At 40.6% G+C, this 16333-nt stretch overlaps 1 protein-coding gene and 1 long non-coding RNA gene across 2 annotated transcripts in view; both read left to right on the top strand.

The window, feature by feature from the left end:
- The first annotated feature begins 4625 nt into the window (after nt 1-4625).
- LOC111666327 (uncharacterized) overlaps nt 4626-16333 on the top strand; it is a 30934-nt gene continuing 19226 nt past the window's right edge. The window contains exons 1-2 of the long non-coding RNA XR_002761577.2: nt 4626-4871; nt 8576-8666. This is a non-coding gene — a long non-coding RNA (uncharacterized LOC111666327). The remainder of the gene's footprint in view (nt 4872-8575; nt 8667-16333) is intronic.
- Nucleotides 13294-15194, top strand: sox3 (SRY-box transcription factor 3). Its single transcript, XM_023421623.2, has one exon. It carries the CDS (start codon nt 13506-13508, stop codon nt 14406-14408), a length of 903 nt encoding a protein of 300 aa, XP_023277391.1. The 5' UTR covers nt 13294-13505; the 3' UTR covers nt 14409-15194.

The following is a 16333-nucleotide window of genomic DNA, read 5'->3' as shown; positions in this document are numbered from 1 at the left end:
GGGGGTGGGCACGTTGGGTGGGGGGAGGGGTCGAGGGGGTTGCTGGCTGCCTACTTATCAATAGTTGCAATTTTTTTTGAAACCGCATCGGTAGTACATTGCGAGAGCACAAGTGCCCTTAAAAAAAGAAAACCCTGGAACATTAACATACTGATTTCATGCGCATGGCAAAGGGCCTGAGCCAATATCAGAGAGGACTCAGCAGTCCTATTGTCTGCTGGGACTCTGGTCCCCTCTGATATGAAAATTCAATTATTTTATAACTAGATCTGGCGCTGCGTTTTGACAGTCGACGGTAGCGCCTTGCCAGCTGCATCAGTGTGGGGGACCAGAGGCTCCTGATAGCGAGAGGGAGGCCTTTCAGACATTGACATGTTTTTGGGGGACAAGATTGCCTAAATGTGTTGCATTTAAGGACTGAAAGTTAATCTAATGCACCACCATTATCTCACTCAGGTAATTCCAATACCATCCTCAATCTATGTTTACGCTCATGCACGCACCCACATACTCGCACATCCATTCATTCTTCAGCACTTTGAATCTGATTCCCAGGCTTTCTGCATCCAAACAGGTAATGTATTTATTTATTTTTCAGCGCTGCATATTCTCAGGGAGCTGGAAACTATATAAAATAGAAGTTGTTTTCTAAGAGACATCAGCAGTTTCTAAGTCATAATTCTGTAGGAACACACAGAAAAAACATAAGCAATATAAAAAGGTCCTCAGTCTCGAGAACCTTTTGGTAAAAAAAACAGTTTCCCATGTACTTGTACTGTAAATATAGCATATGCATGTGTAAGTTATGTACTGAGTTGCATTCACTTCACTGTAATAATGAAAAAAAACTCACAAATATCTTTGTTTGGAGGAAAAAAAACAATTTTTTTGTCAGTGTGTAGGTTGTTTTGTTACCTTTTTTTTTTTTTTTTTTTAAATATATTTTTTTCAATACAGAATTTCCTCCATGGAAATGTTACATTAGTACAGACACCAAAACTTTGGAGGCGGTATCTACACGGACACATAGTGGCCTATTTTCTGAGGTTATGGGACAAATCCTTTCATTACCTCCCTGGCTCATTGTGAGAGTTCTGAGGGGGGTCTGTTAAGATTAGGGAACAGGAAGCAGCCCCCTGGTATGGCCCTCTCTACTCAGACCCCACTGTGTTGTACTTATTAACCCAGCCTGGGAGAAGATGTACCTGCCTCCCCTCATTAGGCCGCGGTGGAGTACGCGCTCAGCCCGCAGAAGAATGGAGCATTAATTAGTATTCTCCGCAGGGGGAACTGCCATTAGCACTTAATTAGCAGTAAGAGTACCATTCAGTCAGGCAGCCAGTTAGTGTCTAACACAGTATGTTCTGTGTCTTTTCTCCGTGTGTAATGGTAAAACGCAGATGAAAGACCATGCTTTGTGCATGTGTGTTGGTGCCATATACATGTTTCCTATATATATATATTATATATATATATACATGCGTCCTGATGCAGCTCATAAGACCAAAGATGGTTTATTTCTGCAGGACGTTTTGTTTGAATACATCTAGAAGAGAGCTGCTAAAGCCGGTCTTAAAGGCAAGAGTGAAGGCCCGTGTTCCCAAGTCAGCATGCCCCTGTCCTTATCTCTGTAAGATTTAACTGTGTGTGCTGCCCTCTCGCTGCTGTTGACCTCCATGAGGGCAAACGCTGTATTCTCATCTGCCCGCTCTGTTCGGCCCGGGGGTGGTAAAGTGGGTGATTAGGGGATTGAGGTCAACTTTTCCCATTGGTCTGAGGGAAGTTCCTTTGATCTGCTGAGTAGGCATTCTTCTCTCTTTTCTCTGTGTTCTCTGTCCAGCACCTGTCTCTTATACACATCTGGCGGTGGTACCTTTCATTTCCCGAAATGTGAGAGGCGGAGAGCTGTCATTTGCCAATTTGGCCTGAATGGGGCGGACAGCGGATTGAATGTCGTTTTCCCACCAGGCTACACCATCCAGACCAGCAGGGGAGGGAGGGGGATACAGGGAGCGCGGTGTAATGCTAGAGTAAAATTAGAGCTTTGATGGCAGCTAATAGTGTGTGATGGGTGGCACTGACGTAGATTTCCAGTAAAGACGCCACAGGTTCCCTCTCTCTCTCTCTCCCTCTCTCCCTCTCCCCCTGTCTCTCTGCCTCCCTCTCTCTATCCCTCTCTGACACACCTATAAGATTATGCGAGCCCTGCCTTCTTTCTCAGAGCTGTAATTTCTCCCTGATCAATATAATTATACATCTCCAACTCCAATCCTGCCTATGTCAAAGGGTTAGACCGGTCCTGTTTCTGTGTGTGCTTTCTTCTCTCTCTCTCACACACACACACACACACACACACACACACACACACACACACACACACACACACATACATATATCAGCCTTTGAGCAAGTGAAGACACCGCAGAACAAGACTAACAGTGTTCCTCTCATATTCCAGGGCCAGGTGAGATGCAAGCAGGAAAAGATTTTGTTACAGAAATCCTCCACTTTACAGCAGTGTATGACACTGTAGTGCTGCTTAAAGGATTACTCAGTTCACTCTAATGTTCTGTTTGGACTCCCGGAGATGCCAAACCCTCTTCAGCAGCTCAGCAGACGTACTGAACATTGTTTTTTCACGACTTTTCTTAATTTTCAGATATCTGCTCATGACATATTTCAGAAGTTCAATGCAGTAAATGACACATTACTTCTGTTTTCCTGTTGTAAAATATGGTTAAAAACAATGTATTTTCACCTACTCTACATCTGCGATTGGTGATGACAGTAGTTTTTAGGCAGCATTGCCCATTTCAAATCCAAAAGGAGTCGGTTGGCATTTATGTTATTTGAGTTTTCTAATAGTTTTGTCAGGGAGTTTGATCTCTCTGATGTCTACATGACCCAAAACATTAGTACTGTGACAATATACGATAACTTGAACACTTCTTTGTCCGTAAATTACCCTTCTTTTGGCAAACAAATTTATTCATGCATAGCACATATGACATTTGATTAGTAACAGGGCTTAATTGTCCTATCCATACATCCCTTCATCAAATGTGGCAGAGGGAAGACAGTTACCACTTCAATACTTTCTATATACTGGGTTTTAATGAGCTCAGAAGAAAAGGAAGAAATATGAGTAAAAATTTTAGATTTTTGTAATTGCTGTTATTACTTTTACATTCACAACACTGGGGTATGTGGGAACGTTAAGTGAAGCCAGGGTTAAATAATTAGTCACTTGACAGAAAATGAATCAAAAACTTTTTCTATAAAAGATAAATTATTTGTGTATTTAACCAAATAATTTCAAGGTCAAAATTTGCGGCATTTCTTCTGTTGCATATCGTTAGACACTTCATTCCTTTGGGTGTTTTTAATTATTGTTCTGCCAAAATAAGAACACCCTGGACTCCTGGAACATGTCATGACCCTTTGTTGCCTTTGTTGCATTAGTTGCACCGTTAGTCGGGACATAGCATCAGTGTTAATAAAGACAGGAGATTTTTTTGATGTTTAGCCTCAGAGTGTGAGGTGGCTAAGTGCACTTTAAAGTTACTTTGAGATCACAGTATTGAGTTATGATGAGTGGATGAATTTGTGTGGTGCTGGGTGGTTAAGGACACCCAGGTATTGCAGCTGTTTCCTTCAAGGGTTTTTAAAATCCACATCAATCACCCCCACCTCCAGACATGAGGATGCATGAAACACAATACTGGGACTTACCTCAAGGCTACACACACACACACACACACACAACACACACACACACACACACACACACTACATTAGATGTTTTGATAGCTTCTGAGGCACGAGCGGCACTGTGATGCTCCGACATATGGAAGGTTAAAGGCTTCTTAAATATCCATATCAATCTGCACACTTGTCAGCTTGACAATGACGGAAACAGAACACCATTAACCGCGTCAGGCAGTATGATCCCCGTCTGTGCAACATTAGAGAAATAGATGGCTCTCTGGAAGACATTCCTCTGGACGCTAGCCAAGCCGGTGCTCAGGGGCTGAATTATAGTTTTTGATTGGTTGTAATGGCAAAATATTTAACTGTTAGACCTTCATGTTGGGTTTGACACACGTGTGTGCTGAGGTTTTTTTTAAATTTTTTTTTAACAACTATAGCAGAATGTGGGTTGCTTCCTTGTTTTGGTTCCAACGTCAGAAATATAATATCCTGTTTTAAAATGGATCTGATTGCATTGATTTCATTGTTCTGCTCTTTCTTGGTAATGCATATATGCTTGTGACCGTGCGGGGTGATTGTCCTCTTCCTGCTGCACAGAAACCATTGTACTCTGCTCTCCTGGGATGGGAGATGTTTTGTTTTTTGAGCTCTTTCACAGCTCTCCCTCTTTTTTTTTTTTTATAACACAATAGCCCTCTCTCCTCTCACCCAGCGTGGCAACCCTTTCAAACGGGAAGCTCCAGGTCAGTTTCCCTTGCCAAGTTTTGCAGCCTGCCATGTTGTCTATTCTGCTCAGCTATTTAAAAAATGTTGAATATCAACAATGGCTTTCACTGGTGCATTGTCAACTTTTGTATGAAGCAATCTTGGCTGAATGAGATGGGTCCCAGAGCAGGGAGAGCTCAGCTGCAGTGTGCACTACCACACCAGTGACTGCCCGGGTCTCTCGCTCTTTATATTTCTCTGCTGCACTGGGAGCTGCCATGGTGGTGGTGCTCCCGTCCGAATGGCCACGGTTGGAGTCTGGGCTGTGGATGTCATTGCTATCTGCCAGTCCATGGTCCTGCTCCTAGGCCGGGCCGGCTGACAGCCAGCTGTTGAAGGTGTGTCTAACAGAGGGATTGGGAAGCAGCAGCACCCTTGGGACCAGTCAGAGCTTGGTGAGTGCCCTCAATTTTGTGGCCAGAGTGGGAGGAGGTTAGTAGTAAAGAGAGGAGAGGAGAGGGAGGGGGGGATTCAGGAAGATGGTGCAGAGAGCTTTGCGTTCTGTATTTACGTGGTCTGTTCACATATTACATGTGTTGCTTGTTTTTTTGTTGTTGTTGTTGTTGTTGTTTTTTTTTAAGACATGTAAAGTCACATCTTGGTCCAGGTGTCATTCAGACCAGACACAGGAGAATTAAAAACATCAAGTCAGAACAGCGCATAAACATCATACTTCAGTTGTCCCGTTAAGAAATAACTGACATAGACTCAGAAGATCAGAATGAAACTCTGGCAACGTTTCATTTTTTTTTTTTTTTTTTTTTTTTTTTTTGTACAGTCTACAACCATTTTGACACTTTAACAATGTTCAAACTCCCTACAATACCAAAGGGTCTGTCCTGTCTGATATGCACACTGGATGCATCAGTGACTTTATGCTGAGCTCTGTGTGTTAGCACAAGCACATACATCTATGTTTGTGTAAGTGAAGAGAAAGATGAAAGCAGGAATGAGAGCTTGCTTCCAGATAATAGTAGCTTAGGCTCTTTGTCCTGCTGTCAGCCAGGAGAGGAGCGAGGCTGGAAATCGCTCCAATGCAGCGGCAACATCTTGTATGTTTCATTGACATATCAGTCTATGGGGCAATGAGCTGTCGCATCTGCCTGCACTCCTCTGCACACTTATGCTGTGTGTGTGTGTGTGTGTGTGTGTGTGTGTGTGTGTGTGTGTGTGTGTGTGTGTGTGTGTGTGTGGGGGGTGTGTGTACGAATAGGTGGAAGTTCTATAGTGTTAGTGAAAAGCAAAGGTCGATATAATCGCAATATAAAGATGAAGCATTATTAGTACAGCACAGTGGATTGAGCTGAGCAGAGGCAGTAACATCAGTAGCATTTACTTTAGCAGTCATATGAAGAATTAAGCACAATTATGGTTCCGACTCATTTTTTATGCTTTAACACTTTTTAAATCATTTTCTTTTATCTTTTATAATTCTTTTATACTCAGAGGGTGTTCTAAAAAGAGAGGTAAGACACTACCATTTAATATCACAAATTTAAGAGCTTCTAGTTTAAACAATTTGAAATTTGAATTTGTCATACTGAAAATGTCACACACTTAAATTTTAATGTTGATTCTAACTTGTGATCTTTTTTTTTTTTTTCCATTCTGTCATAACTCGGTAATCATTTATGCAGCATAAAAAACAAACAAAAAACTAAGTGTGATTATAGATCTTTTAAAAAAAAAAAAAATCTTTTTGAATATCCACCTGAAAGCCTGAAATATTGGAGCTCCAGTAAACAGAGCTGGGACATCCTACCTTCTTGAGGACCTGAGTTGTCCTCTGTCTCACCTCTCTCAGCTCAACCCAAGGCAAGGTGACCAAATTCATCTCAGGCCAGCCCATCCATTATCTTGTCAACACAGCCAGCTTCCCGCCTTAGTTTGCTCTTCTCCCAGCAGACTCACTCTAATGAAATACGCAATAATCACCACACTCATCTCATCATGCTCAAGGTAATTAATATATTTAGAGGGCGATGGCTAACTCTTAATTAAATTATGCCTCCTTTAATGAGACCTTGACTGGGACTAAATTTATGACCACTATCTGCTTTATCAAGTGCTTGGCACGCAACAAAGATTTGTCATTTTCTCCCAAATCACAGCTAGATTACACATAATGGGACTCATGATTTATATATCAATTTATGCTTGTTTGTTTCTTTATTTAAGATTTAATAAATTACCTCTTATAATTACCTAACCTAGTTTTGGGTTCCTAAAAGCCCCAATTTCTGCAATTAATGCTCAGCGCTGTATCGCTGTTACATATTCATTTTGGAGGAGAATACAGATAACAACTTGGTGACATTAATCATGTTACAAAATTGGGTGTATTTAATTAATTAAAGTTACACTGCAAATTAATTGTGTATTCTCACAATATTATCTTAAACTAATGAAGGCTCGACAAAGAGACTGTTTCATTTTTTAAAAGAGGCTAGATTAGTGGGATCTCAATTATGGCTAAAACAAAAGAGGGCTGCTTGCTTGGGCATGGCGCAAAGCAAAAAGTGACGATTCAGCACTTTCTCCCAAACAAAAAACTGAGAAAGTTTCCATTGTTTTTGGAAAAACTGAACATGGCAATGATTCAAAAGATACATGGAAAATAATGAGTGCCGCAATTAGCCAGTCAGGCAATAACACTATTTAAAGTGATCATCATATAGAGGTGCTTGATAATGCCATTCACAGGCAGCAGGCATCAGCTTGCTAACAGACCATCAGAACTTTAACACTGGAGCAAAAAAAAAAAAGCATCTGGAGGCCTAATTTAAACTGTGTGCTCTTTTGTTAGACGTATACAACATTTGGAAATAATCAGACAACATCTCGTAGCACTCTGAAAACTAGTGTGTAGCAAAATGAGATGTAATATGTTGTGTCTATATAGGATAAATGAAGATGGCACAGATGATAGTGTGAGCTGAGGAAGTTGAGGCCGCACGGACTTTGTTCCTGTGCAAACACTGAAGTGATCATGTTTGCGCACGAGGTGGTTTCATCTAGCCTCACCCACTGGCTCAGAAGCGAAACCATATTTATTGAAATTTTCTGCTTAATTTAAACTGAATTGATATTAGCTTTCAGCGGATAGGGGACTTATAATTCACAGTAATTTAGTATTTTATTTTTCATTTAACGCATCATATACCAAATGTTTTAATATGGATGTTTCTCCTAATCTGCTAAGTAAACGTAAAGAGTCTTTGTCTCAGAAATGACTTCAAGGAGCTAATAATCATTGTATATTCATCTAAAAATGCTTCCACCGATGTCCTCTACTGTGATTTAATTTCATTTGCTTTTAGCTTCATTAGTCAATAACCACTGGGAAAAAATGCTTATGTCAATTATGGGAACTCCAAGGGTCAGTGAGTATATGAATTTTTAACTGCACACTGCTGCATGTGATTATATTAAGTGGTCTTGTAACAATGATTAACCCCAGCGGCGTGTGTGAGTGTGCGTGTGTGTGTAACTGAGCAATTTTGCATGCACTCATGTGTTGAGCATACTTGATCAAATGTGTTTAAAATGTGCATCCCTGAAATGATAAGCAGCTACAACCAAAAGAGGGTGAGGTGATGAAGTGAAAAACTGTTCCCTAGGCTAAGTGAGATGGAGCAGAGTGTTGGGTGGTCACGCCTTGTCTGCTCACGACAGTGGCGGGTTAAAGAGATTACACTGGGTCTGTGTCAGCAGCCTTGGCCTTGCTCACACAAGAACATAATGAGGAGGGACATGCTTGGTCTGGCGAGGAGAAAAAGAGGCTAAAGTTTGAAGCATTCTTCGCAGATGGCGACGGGAGGCAAACAGCTTTTTGCATGTTGTTTTACAAGCAGAGGTCAATAATGGATAAATTCCACAGAGCTGAACGAGGTGGCTGTTGAGTGCAGACACATCACTCGTGGACTTCACTCCACCGCCACCACAATGAAAACACAAATTACTCTGCTACAGTGGAGGCGAGAATGCAGCGTTCTCCATTAGCCCAGACTCCTCCTGACAGAGTTGCAGCACTCCACTAAAGCTCACCTGAAAATCACAAATCTGTCCTCTGAGTGTGTGTTTTTGGTTCTTTTTGAAGGTTTGAGTGAGAGTGCCTTCACCTGTAATGACTGAACCTTCACTGCCTAACATATGGGAGACGATCCTCGGGGGTTGCGTCCCAACGTCTGGTGAGTTTGCAAATCTGCCTGCTTCATCCTCTCTCATTCTATCTCATGATGACTAAAGCTCCACAAACCAGACGACACAGATCAGAACCTGAGAAAATCTAATTCCCCTTGAAGATCAGTCCGCGGCCTCTTATTTATTCTCTGCCCTGATGCACGTACAGAGATGTTAACTCCCTCTCTTCTCCTGACTCCTGTCTGTCAGGAGGCAATGAACACACACTTAAAACCTTCAGAATCTGAATATCAACTTCAACCAATCTCATTATTCATTTCAAGGTTTTGACCATCCTTTGTTTGGACTACATTTGCACATATTTAAGAAAAAAAAAATCATTTTTTCAACATAATGAAAAGGAAACTTACTTTAATTAAAGGTCTTTCAGGTCATTCCCAGTTCTGTTAATTTGCCTCTCAAAGAGAGTCTGTAATTTCCTGACAAGTCTCCAACCAAACAGAAATCAACAGAGTGCAAAAATATTCTCAAATTATTATTTATGCCACGATGAAAGTCTTTTTAATTTGATAATATTTCAAAGCTCCTAACAGATCTGCTATGTGGAGCCTCTTAGATGCTATGATTAAGTAATATAAATAAGGTTAAATGATACCTGTTGCAGCTCATTAATAATTGATAATATTAACGTATGGGTTTTTCAAGGCAAAAAAGAAGCATTTAGGAGAAGACTTTTAGATTTAGTTTTAGCAGCTTCAGTAAGAATTTTCTGTCATGAATTAATAAAAAATGTGAAAAAAAGAAAAACAAAGATCCAACAGAGTCTAAATGTTTCCTCAGCCACGACTCTGCATTACACACAGACATTAAACATTTGAATCTATTTTTGTAAAGTTTTTTTTTTTTTTGTCAACTATAACTCTTATGGGTCAAATACGTCACATTACCATGAAGGATATACTACCCCTGCCTCATGAAATAAAGAGGTGATAATGGCGGCACTTTTCTTCCTTTAAATGACCCGTGAATATTATTTTACCTGTGTTGAACTGGGAGGACGCAACCATTCACGCCGACACAATAGGGACAGCAGACCGTGCGTAAATTGCATCTTCATTTGCATTCCTGGTCCAAAAATCATGCAAATCTTAATGAGACAGTCTCCATTGTGGTTGTAATTGAAAACCCATTCTTTGTTAATTACTGTTTCTCAAAGGCCTTGTCCGCAGTCACTGGGCTGAAACAAAAAAAGTTATTGATTCTGGAGGTCGTGGGGTTTAAAATGGACACGTCAAATAATGTTGTTTGTTGTGGCTTTGAGATGAGACTTTCGATTATTTAAAAAAAAAAAAAAAAAATTATCTCCTTTCCGGCGACTATTAAAAATGAGAGGACAATATAAGACTTGTACATGGCAGGCTATAACGATAAATAAAGGGCAATAAAAAGCAATACGTGACGAGCTCTTATCAGTCAGTGATTTGCAGATGAATGGTAGACACGCAGCGTCTGTGTCTTGTCGTATAATATTAAAGTTGAGCGCGTGTTGTCCGTCCTGAATTCAAAGTGTGTGACCATAAAGCTCTGCTGACAGCCGATCAAAGGGTGCGGACAAGGTGAGATTAATGTCGTTTTGTCTCAATAGATTTTAATTCCCTTAAATCTCTCTGCATAAATAACCAACATTTTTTATTATTATTTCTAGGCCCCGAAGGCCACAATTAAACCCATCCTTCAACCAAAACCTTTATTTCTGTCAAATCCAGGCACCGGATTTTAGTTCAACTTAAATGTAAACAAACCGATCGCGTTTCACATCTTTATTGTAACGAAAAGGTTTTTATAAAAAAAAAAATATATATATATGTATGTACAATTGGCTTCTCAGAAATCGACACTTTGAGAGGAAGAATCTGTCCCCGCCTTACGTGCACATGCGCATTTCATCCACTTATTTTAAAACATGAAATTATCCAGGCTCGATGTGATTGCATACAGGTTATATCCTCCCATCAGGACATCCACATATTTCCCAACATTCAACAGTGGGATCCTGCAGCCGCGCGCCCTCAGAGCCCTTTTGGTCTGTCAGGCTTGTTGAGTCTGAATCGGAGCGGACTGTGCTGGTGGTCCTCGGTGCCTTAATTAGGAAATTAGCTGCACAGAAGCCCTCATTAACCAAACTCCGGGCTACTCCTGCTGGGTTTTTTTCCTCCTTTCTTTCTCCCTCTCTCTCTCTCGCTCCCTCTCTCTCTCTCTCTCTCTCTCTCTCTCTCTCTCTCTCTCTCTCTCTCTCTCTCGCTCTCTCTCTCTCTGCTACCGGTCAATTTCCATAAGAAGATTACAAGCGGATCAGTATTGAGATCTGCCCAGATAAACAAATAACCGATTCCTGAGAATTAGATGGCTACTAATTGGACGTTAGTTTTATTGCTCTTGCTCTGTTTGTAACGCCCCATTGAACGTGAAAATTAAATTCATGAAGTGATGTCTCTCTTTTCAGCTGATTTACTACAACTATATGGCTGATGGGGCTGCAGGCTCTGCCTCCCGTTAAGATAACAGGTCATGCTTTATTCTTTAAGTTTTTCGTGCCCCTGTGTGTTCTCTCATTCTAAAAGTCATAAATATTATTTTCTTTATGTCTGTTTCTAAGCCACAGCTCTCATTGTATCTTAATCTGTCTATAATTGCTGCTAAACACATGTTGTACCCTTAAGGCAACATGCTTATATTTAAAACACTCCTCTGGGCTTTGGATTTTGTTCTTAGTTTTACTTTAAAAACGGAAACATTCATTCATTCTTGCAGAGATAAGAGCAACAATGACTGACAGGTATTATCGGTTCATTGATCAGTTATTGGAAGCCACTCTTTAAATCTGTAAATGAGTGTTGGTCCAACCCAGTGTTTCCAAATACACAGCTGATTTTTCCAAACACTCTGGTTTTTAATCCAAACAGCAATAAATGATAAATAAAAAAAATTAAAAGTCTGCAGGCTCTGGTCCCTCAGGTGGACGCACCGCCCTGCATCTAACGTATATATTCTCTACATGCAGGAGGCCTGCACAAGCTGCATTTTTAAGTTTTAAAGCCCCGGGAGGTGAAACGCGCTGACATGCACATGCAGAACGATCCCTGCAGAGCTCATGTAAATACCGAGCTGTTAATGGCTGTTTTCGATGGGCGATCCGCTCGTAATCATTAGCAGGTGTGAGCCTTGCCCTGTCGAGCAGTTGCTTTCTGCGGCGGAGGGACGCTTCAGGTCGTTTGTAAGGAGACACATGCAAATGAAGACCCACTCCACTGCAATCATTTTAATAACCATTAACACCGCGGAGAGAAAACAAGTCAGCAAACAGCAGCTGATGGTGCGTGGGATGAGCATGAACATGTTTGCACTCTCTCAAACTCAACTTCTCCCCCAGAGACTGAGGAGACTGCCAGTCCCCTCCACAAGAGGTCGTTGATGTATTAAAAGTTTTGCAACACCGCAGAAACGGTCCACATCAACGTGCCATTGATTTAGGATTTAAACACTTATTTTTCAGAAAACAAGCATATGGCATTTTTTATAATGCACTTGTTTCTGACAAATTATTCTCTTAAAAAACAAACCAAAAAAACACACACAATCGATTTTTTTTAGTCAGTGTAGTCACTAACCTTTATTCTGTTTTATTTCAACATTTATTCTTATGTGAAATTATTCTCCATAGCTACCTTTAAAATATTTTTTTTTTAAAAGAGAAAAATGAATTATTTCAGCTCCTCAACAAGTTGTTTGTCTTCCAGTTGTTTAAAGGAAATTCACGCTGAGGACGTTTTTAAAACGCTGAAAGAAACTGCTAAACTCCTGAGAAAAAACTTCCAGGCATGTGGTTTCAAAAAAGTTCTCATTAAACTTAAAAAAAAGAAAAAAGTCTGTTGAAGGAAGCATCGAAATCCTGATAAATAAGACAGGGTTTTTTAATGTTGGCAAAATCATGTTGGTGAAATTGTGATTAAAGAAAAGCAACTGACGGCTGTCTGACAGCAGGTAGAGATGAGAGGATTTTTTTTTCTGCTAATGGTTCATTTTATTATAATATTCCACTTTTGACTTGGAGGATTTGCTTTCATTGTAGTTCTGTTTTGGCCTCTGAAATACATGTATTAACACTGATCCTCGAAGACCTGTTTCCCTGCAGCATATAGGCTACATGTAACCTACTGTACAGCTTGGACTCTTTATACGAAGCATATACAAACTTTTTCTTTTTTTTTTGCATGTTTGAGATGAAATTTTATTCAGCTGACTCCCACGTGTAGAAAAAACATGATTATAAAAGCAGCTGTTTGTGGATTTAATTTCTTCCAAAAAATGATTTTGTTGCCATCAGGAAACAATCAATAACAAAAACAAATCGGCTGCATTTTCCGTGAACTCCTCATCTCCATTCTCAGACGATTAAAATCTCTTAATATTTTTGCGCTCAGGATTTTGAGCTGCGCTGCTGTTTTAAAACTTTACCTCTCCCTCCTCCTCTAACCAAAACACAGCGCTGTGTGCTGCGGTTGGTTACATGGTGCTGCGCCCTGATTGGTCGCCTGCTCCTCATTGTCATGCTGTCAATCCACATCACATGGTCCGGCCACTAGGCCTATTAACAGATGAGCTTGGCGAACAAGTTTACAGACTTCTGTTTCAGAGCCGTGGGGGACAGAGCAGCTTTGAGCGGAGAGAAACCAGAAGCACCTGCAGACACATTTGCCTCTTTGGGCAGAAATTTTTTCCATCTTCTTATGAGACTGGTCAGTACCTCTACCTCTTTGACTTTTGGCGCTGTTCTGTGAACTTTTTTTTTTTTATGTGCCTGTGAGTGAACACTAAAAGCCGCCTGAATGTATAACATGATGGAAACCGAGATCAAGACCCCTCTCCCGCAGTCCAACTCGGGCTCGGCGCCGGGCGCAAAGAACAACAGTGCCAGCGACCAGGAGCGGGTGAAGAGGCCGATGAACGCCTTCATGGTCTGGTCCCGGGGACAGCGGAGGAAGATGGCTCAAGAAAATCCCAAAATGCACAACTCTGAAATCAGCAAGCGGCTTGGTGCTGACTGGAAACTTCTGACTGACGCTGAAAAGAGGCCATTCATCGACGAGGCCAAGCGTCTACGCGCTATGCACATGAAGGAGCATCCGGATTATAAATACCGTCCCCGCAGGAAGACCAAGACCTTGCTCAAGAAAGACAAGTATTCTTTGCCCGGAGGGCTGTTGCCGCCAGGAGCCAACGCCGTCAACAACTCGGTGTCGGTGGGGCAGCGGATGGACGGTTATGCGCACATGAACGGGTGGACAAACAGTGCGTACTCCCTCATGCAGGACCAGTTGGCCTACCCTCAGCATCACAGCATGAACAGCCCTCAGATTCAGCAGATGCACCGATACGAGATGGCAGGGCTCCAGTACCCGATGATGTCCTCGGCTCAGACCTACATGAACGCGGCGTCCACGTACAGCATGTCTCCGGCGTACACGCAGCAGACCACCAACGCCATGGGACTGAGCTCCATGGCGTCCGTGTGCAAGACCGAACCGAGCTCACCGCCGCCGGCCATCACGTCCCACTCTCAGCGGGCGTGTTTGGGGGACCTGAGGGATATGATAAGCATGTACCTGCCTCCCGGCGGGGACAGCGCGGAGCATTCCTCCCTGCAGAGCAGCCGGTTACACAGCGTCCACCCGCACTATCAGACCGCAGGGACTGGCGTCAATGGGACGCTACCTCTCACCCACATCTGAGAGCAACAGAAAGAAAAGACTAAAAACTTTGAAAAAAAAAAAAGAAAAAAAAGTACTTCGGATACTTGAACTTTTTGGTTGCTAAAGAAACAACGTTCAACAGTTTTGTTCAAAAACAACTTTATCTCAATATCATTTGAGTTGTCCATTTTAAATGAATTTTAAATGGATCGAAAGTGAACGTTGAGCCCATCAGAGTAAATTGCATTGCAAAGAGGCTTTTTATCACAAGTATAAGCAATCAACATATGTAGAAGAATTGGACTTCTATATTTTAAATAATGCCATATTTTCTCTCTATGAAAAGGCATGTGGCCTCGTGAAGAGGCTGGTGTATTTCAGAAAAGCTGGATGGAAAGTTGGTACATAAATGTTTACACTTAATTTGTAGAATGTCAGTTGTCTCGACTGTGTCCAAATTTTGTAGTCTCTCTCTCTCTCTCTCTCTCTCTCTCTCTCTCTCTCGCTCTCTCTCTCTCTCTCTCTTTTTTTTCTCTCCCCCCCTCATGACCTAGGTTAAATGAAATGTTAAGACTGTGCGGGTCGCAAACGCAAGTTTTATTTATAGTAAGATTTTTTCTTTCTTTTTAGCTTGTGAACCCGATGTTTTTGTCACGTGAAAAATGTTCAAATTTGTTTTTGTAAGATGTTCTGTTCTGTGATGGTTTTGACAGTGTCATGTTTACTCATTATCCTGAACGAAAACGTTTATTTAAACTGACGTTTCTACATATTTTAAGACCATCCTCTATTCTTAAATGCTGAATAAATTTGTACGAAACATGATTTGTGACTCCGTCTTTTGTGTGAAATATGAAGTTTGGACTTTGATTGTTTTTAAAATCTCTGGAGAACAGGACAGGTTGTGTCCCAAGGGAACATACCATTGAGAAGGGATTATTTAGTAGGTGATGTGTGAAGATCTTCGACCTCGCTCAATGACAGTCTGTTATTTTCACAGTGGAAAATTTGCAAAGACCAAACAACTGGAATTTACATTTAACATGCACAGCTATTTTATTTAAAACTACACCGGCAGAGTGATATTTTCACTTTGTCTTCATGGAGAAGGCAGCATGGGAATAATCTGATCATCCAGTCCCTCTACAAGCCTTAAAGATGCAGCCTAGTGAGAGATTTATTATTTTTCTTTCTTGGACTTCAAAAAACTGATGTGTATCTTTTTAAACATCCGTTTAAGAATATAATTCGACATAATCCTTGGGCCTTTTAAATTTTATTTCATTTTGTAATTTATGTTTATAGAAAATTGAAGTGGGCTCAGTTTCTAATTTCACTAACTGAATTACTTTTTACATAGTTGGTGAAAAGCTGCATTTTTCTTTGCCGTAATCAAGTTGTGATACTTTTCCTTCCTTGGTTTCATCAGTTCACTTATTTCAGTATGTACTTGAAGAGTGAGTATTTCACTCCAAAGGCTGTGTTGCCTCAGTCGGTTTAAATTTGTTTTTCTTTTTCAATATTGTATTATAAGAATTCACTTGGATCATTTCTAATTGTTAAAAGTAAAAATTAAGAATCTAAATATATATAACCCTAAAACAAAAAGAGAAATGGGATGAGCATCAGATAACTTCACATTAGAAAGTGGACTAAACTCACCCATTTAAAAAAGTGTATTATTAAATTTCTAAATGTATCCATTGAAAAACGAGATGCCTCAAACGCTTTTAAAAAGTTTAGTAAATTTATCTTGTATGTCAGTGATGATGTGCCAAAGTAATTGATAAATATAATTTGTGGCTTTCTGTTTGGCAAATATAATAACATATATAATACAGGGTTTTAAAGAATAAAATTAATTTATAGTGTAATTTAATAGTCAGTATTTCCCATGTTGACTGGGGTTTTTCTCATGTGGTCTTTCATATAGTTTCTGATGTCCACAGAGAAACTCGTGTTGT

The sequence above is a fragment of the Seriola lalandi genome, unplaced genomic scaffold (assembly GCF_002814215.2).
Source record: "Seriola lalandi dorsalis isolate HSWRI2012SDOR001 ecotype SW California unplaced genomic scaffold, Sedor1 jcf7180002054673, whole genome shotgun sequence".
Classification (NCBI taxonomy): Eukaryota; Metazoa; Chordata; class Actinopteri; order Carangiformes; family Carangidae; genus Seriola; species Seriola lalandi.
The sequence above is the reverse complement of the archived record's forward strand: the minus strand, read 5'-3'. Positions and strand labels throughout refer to the sequence as shown.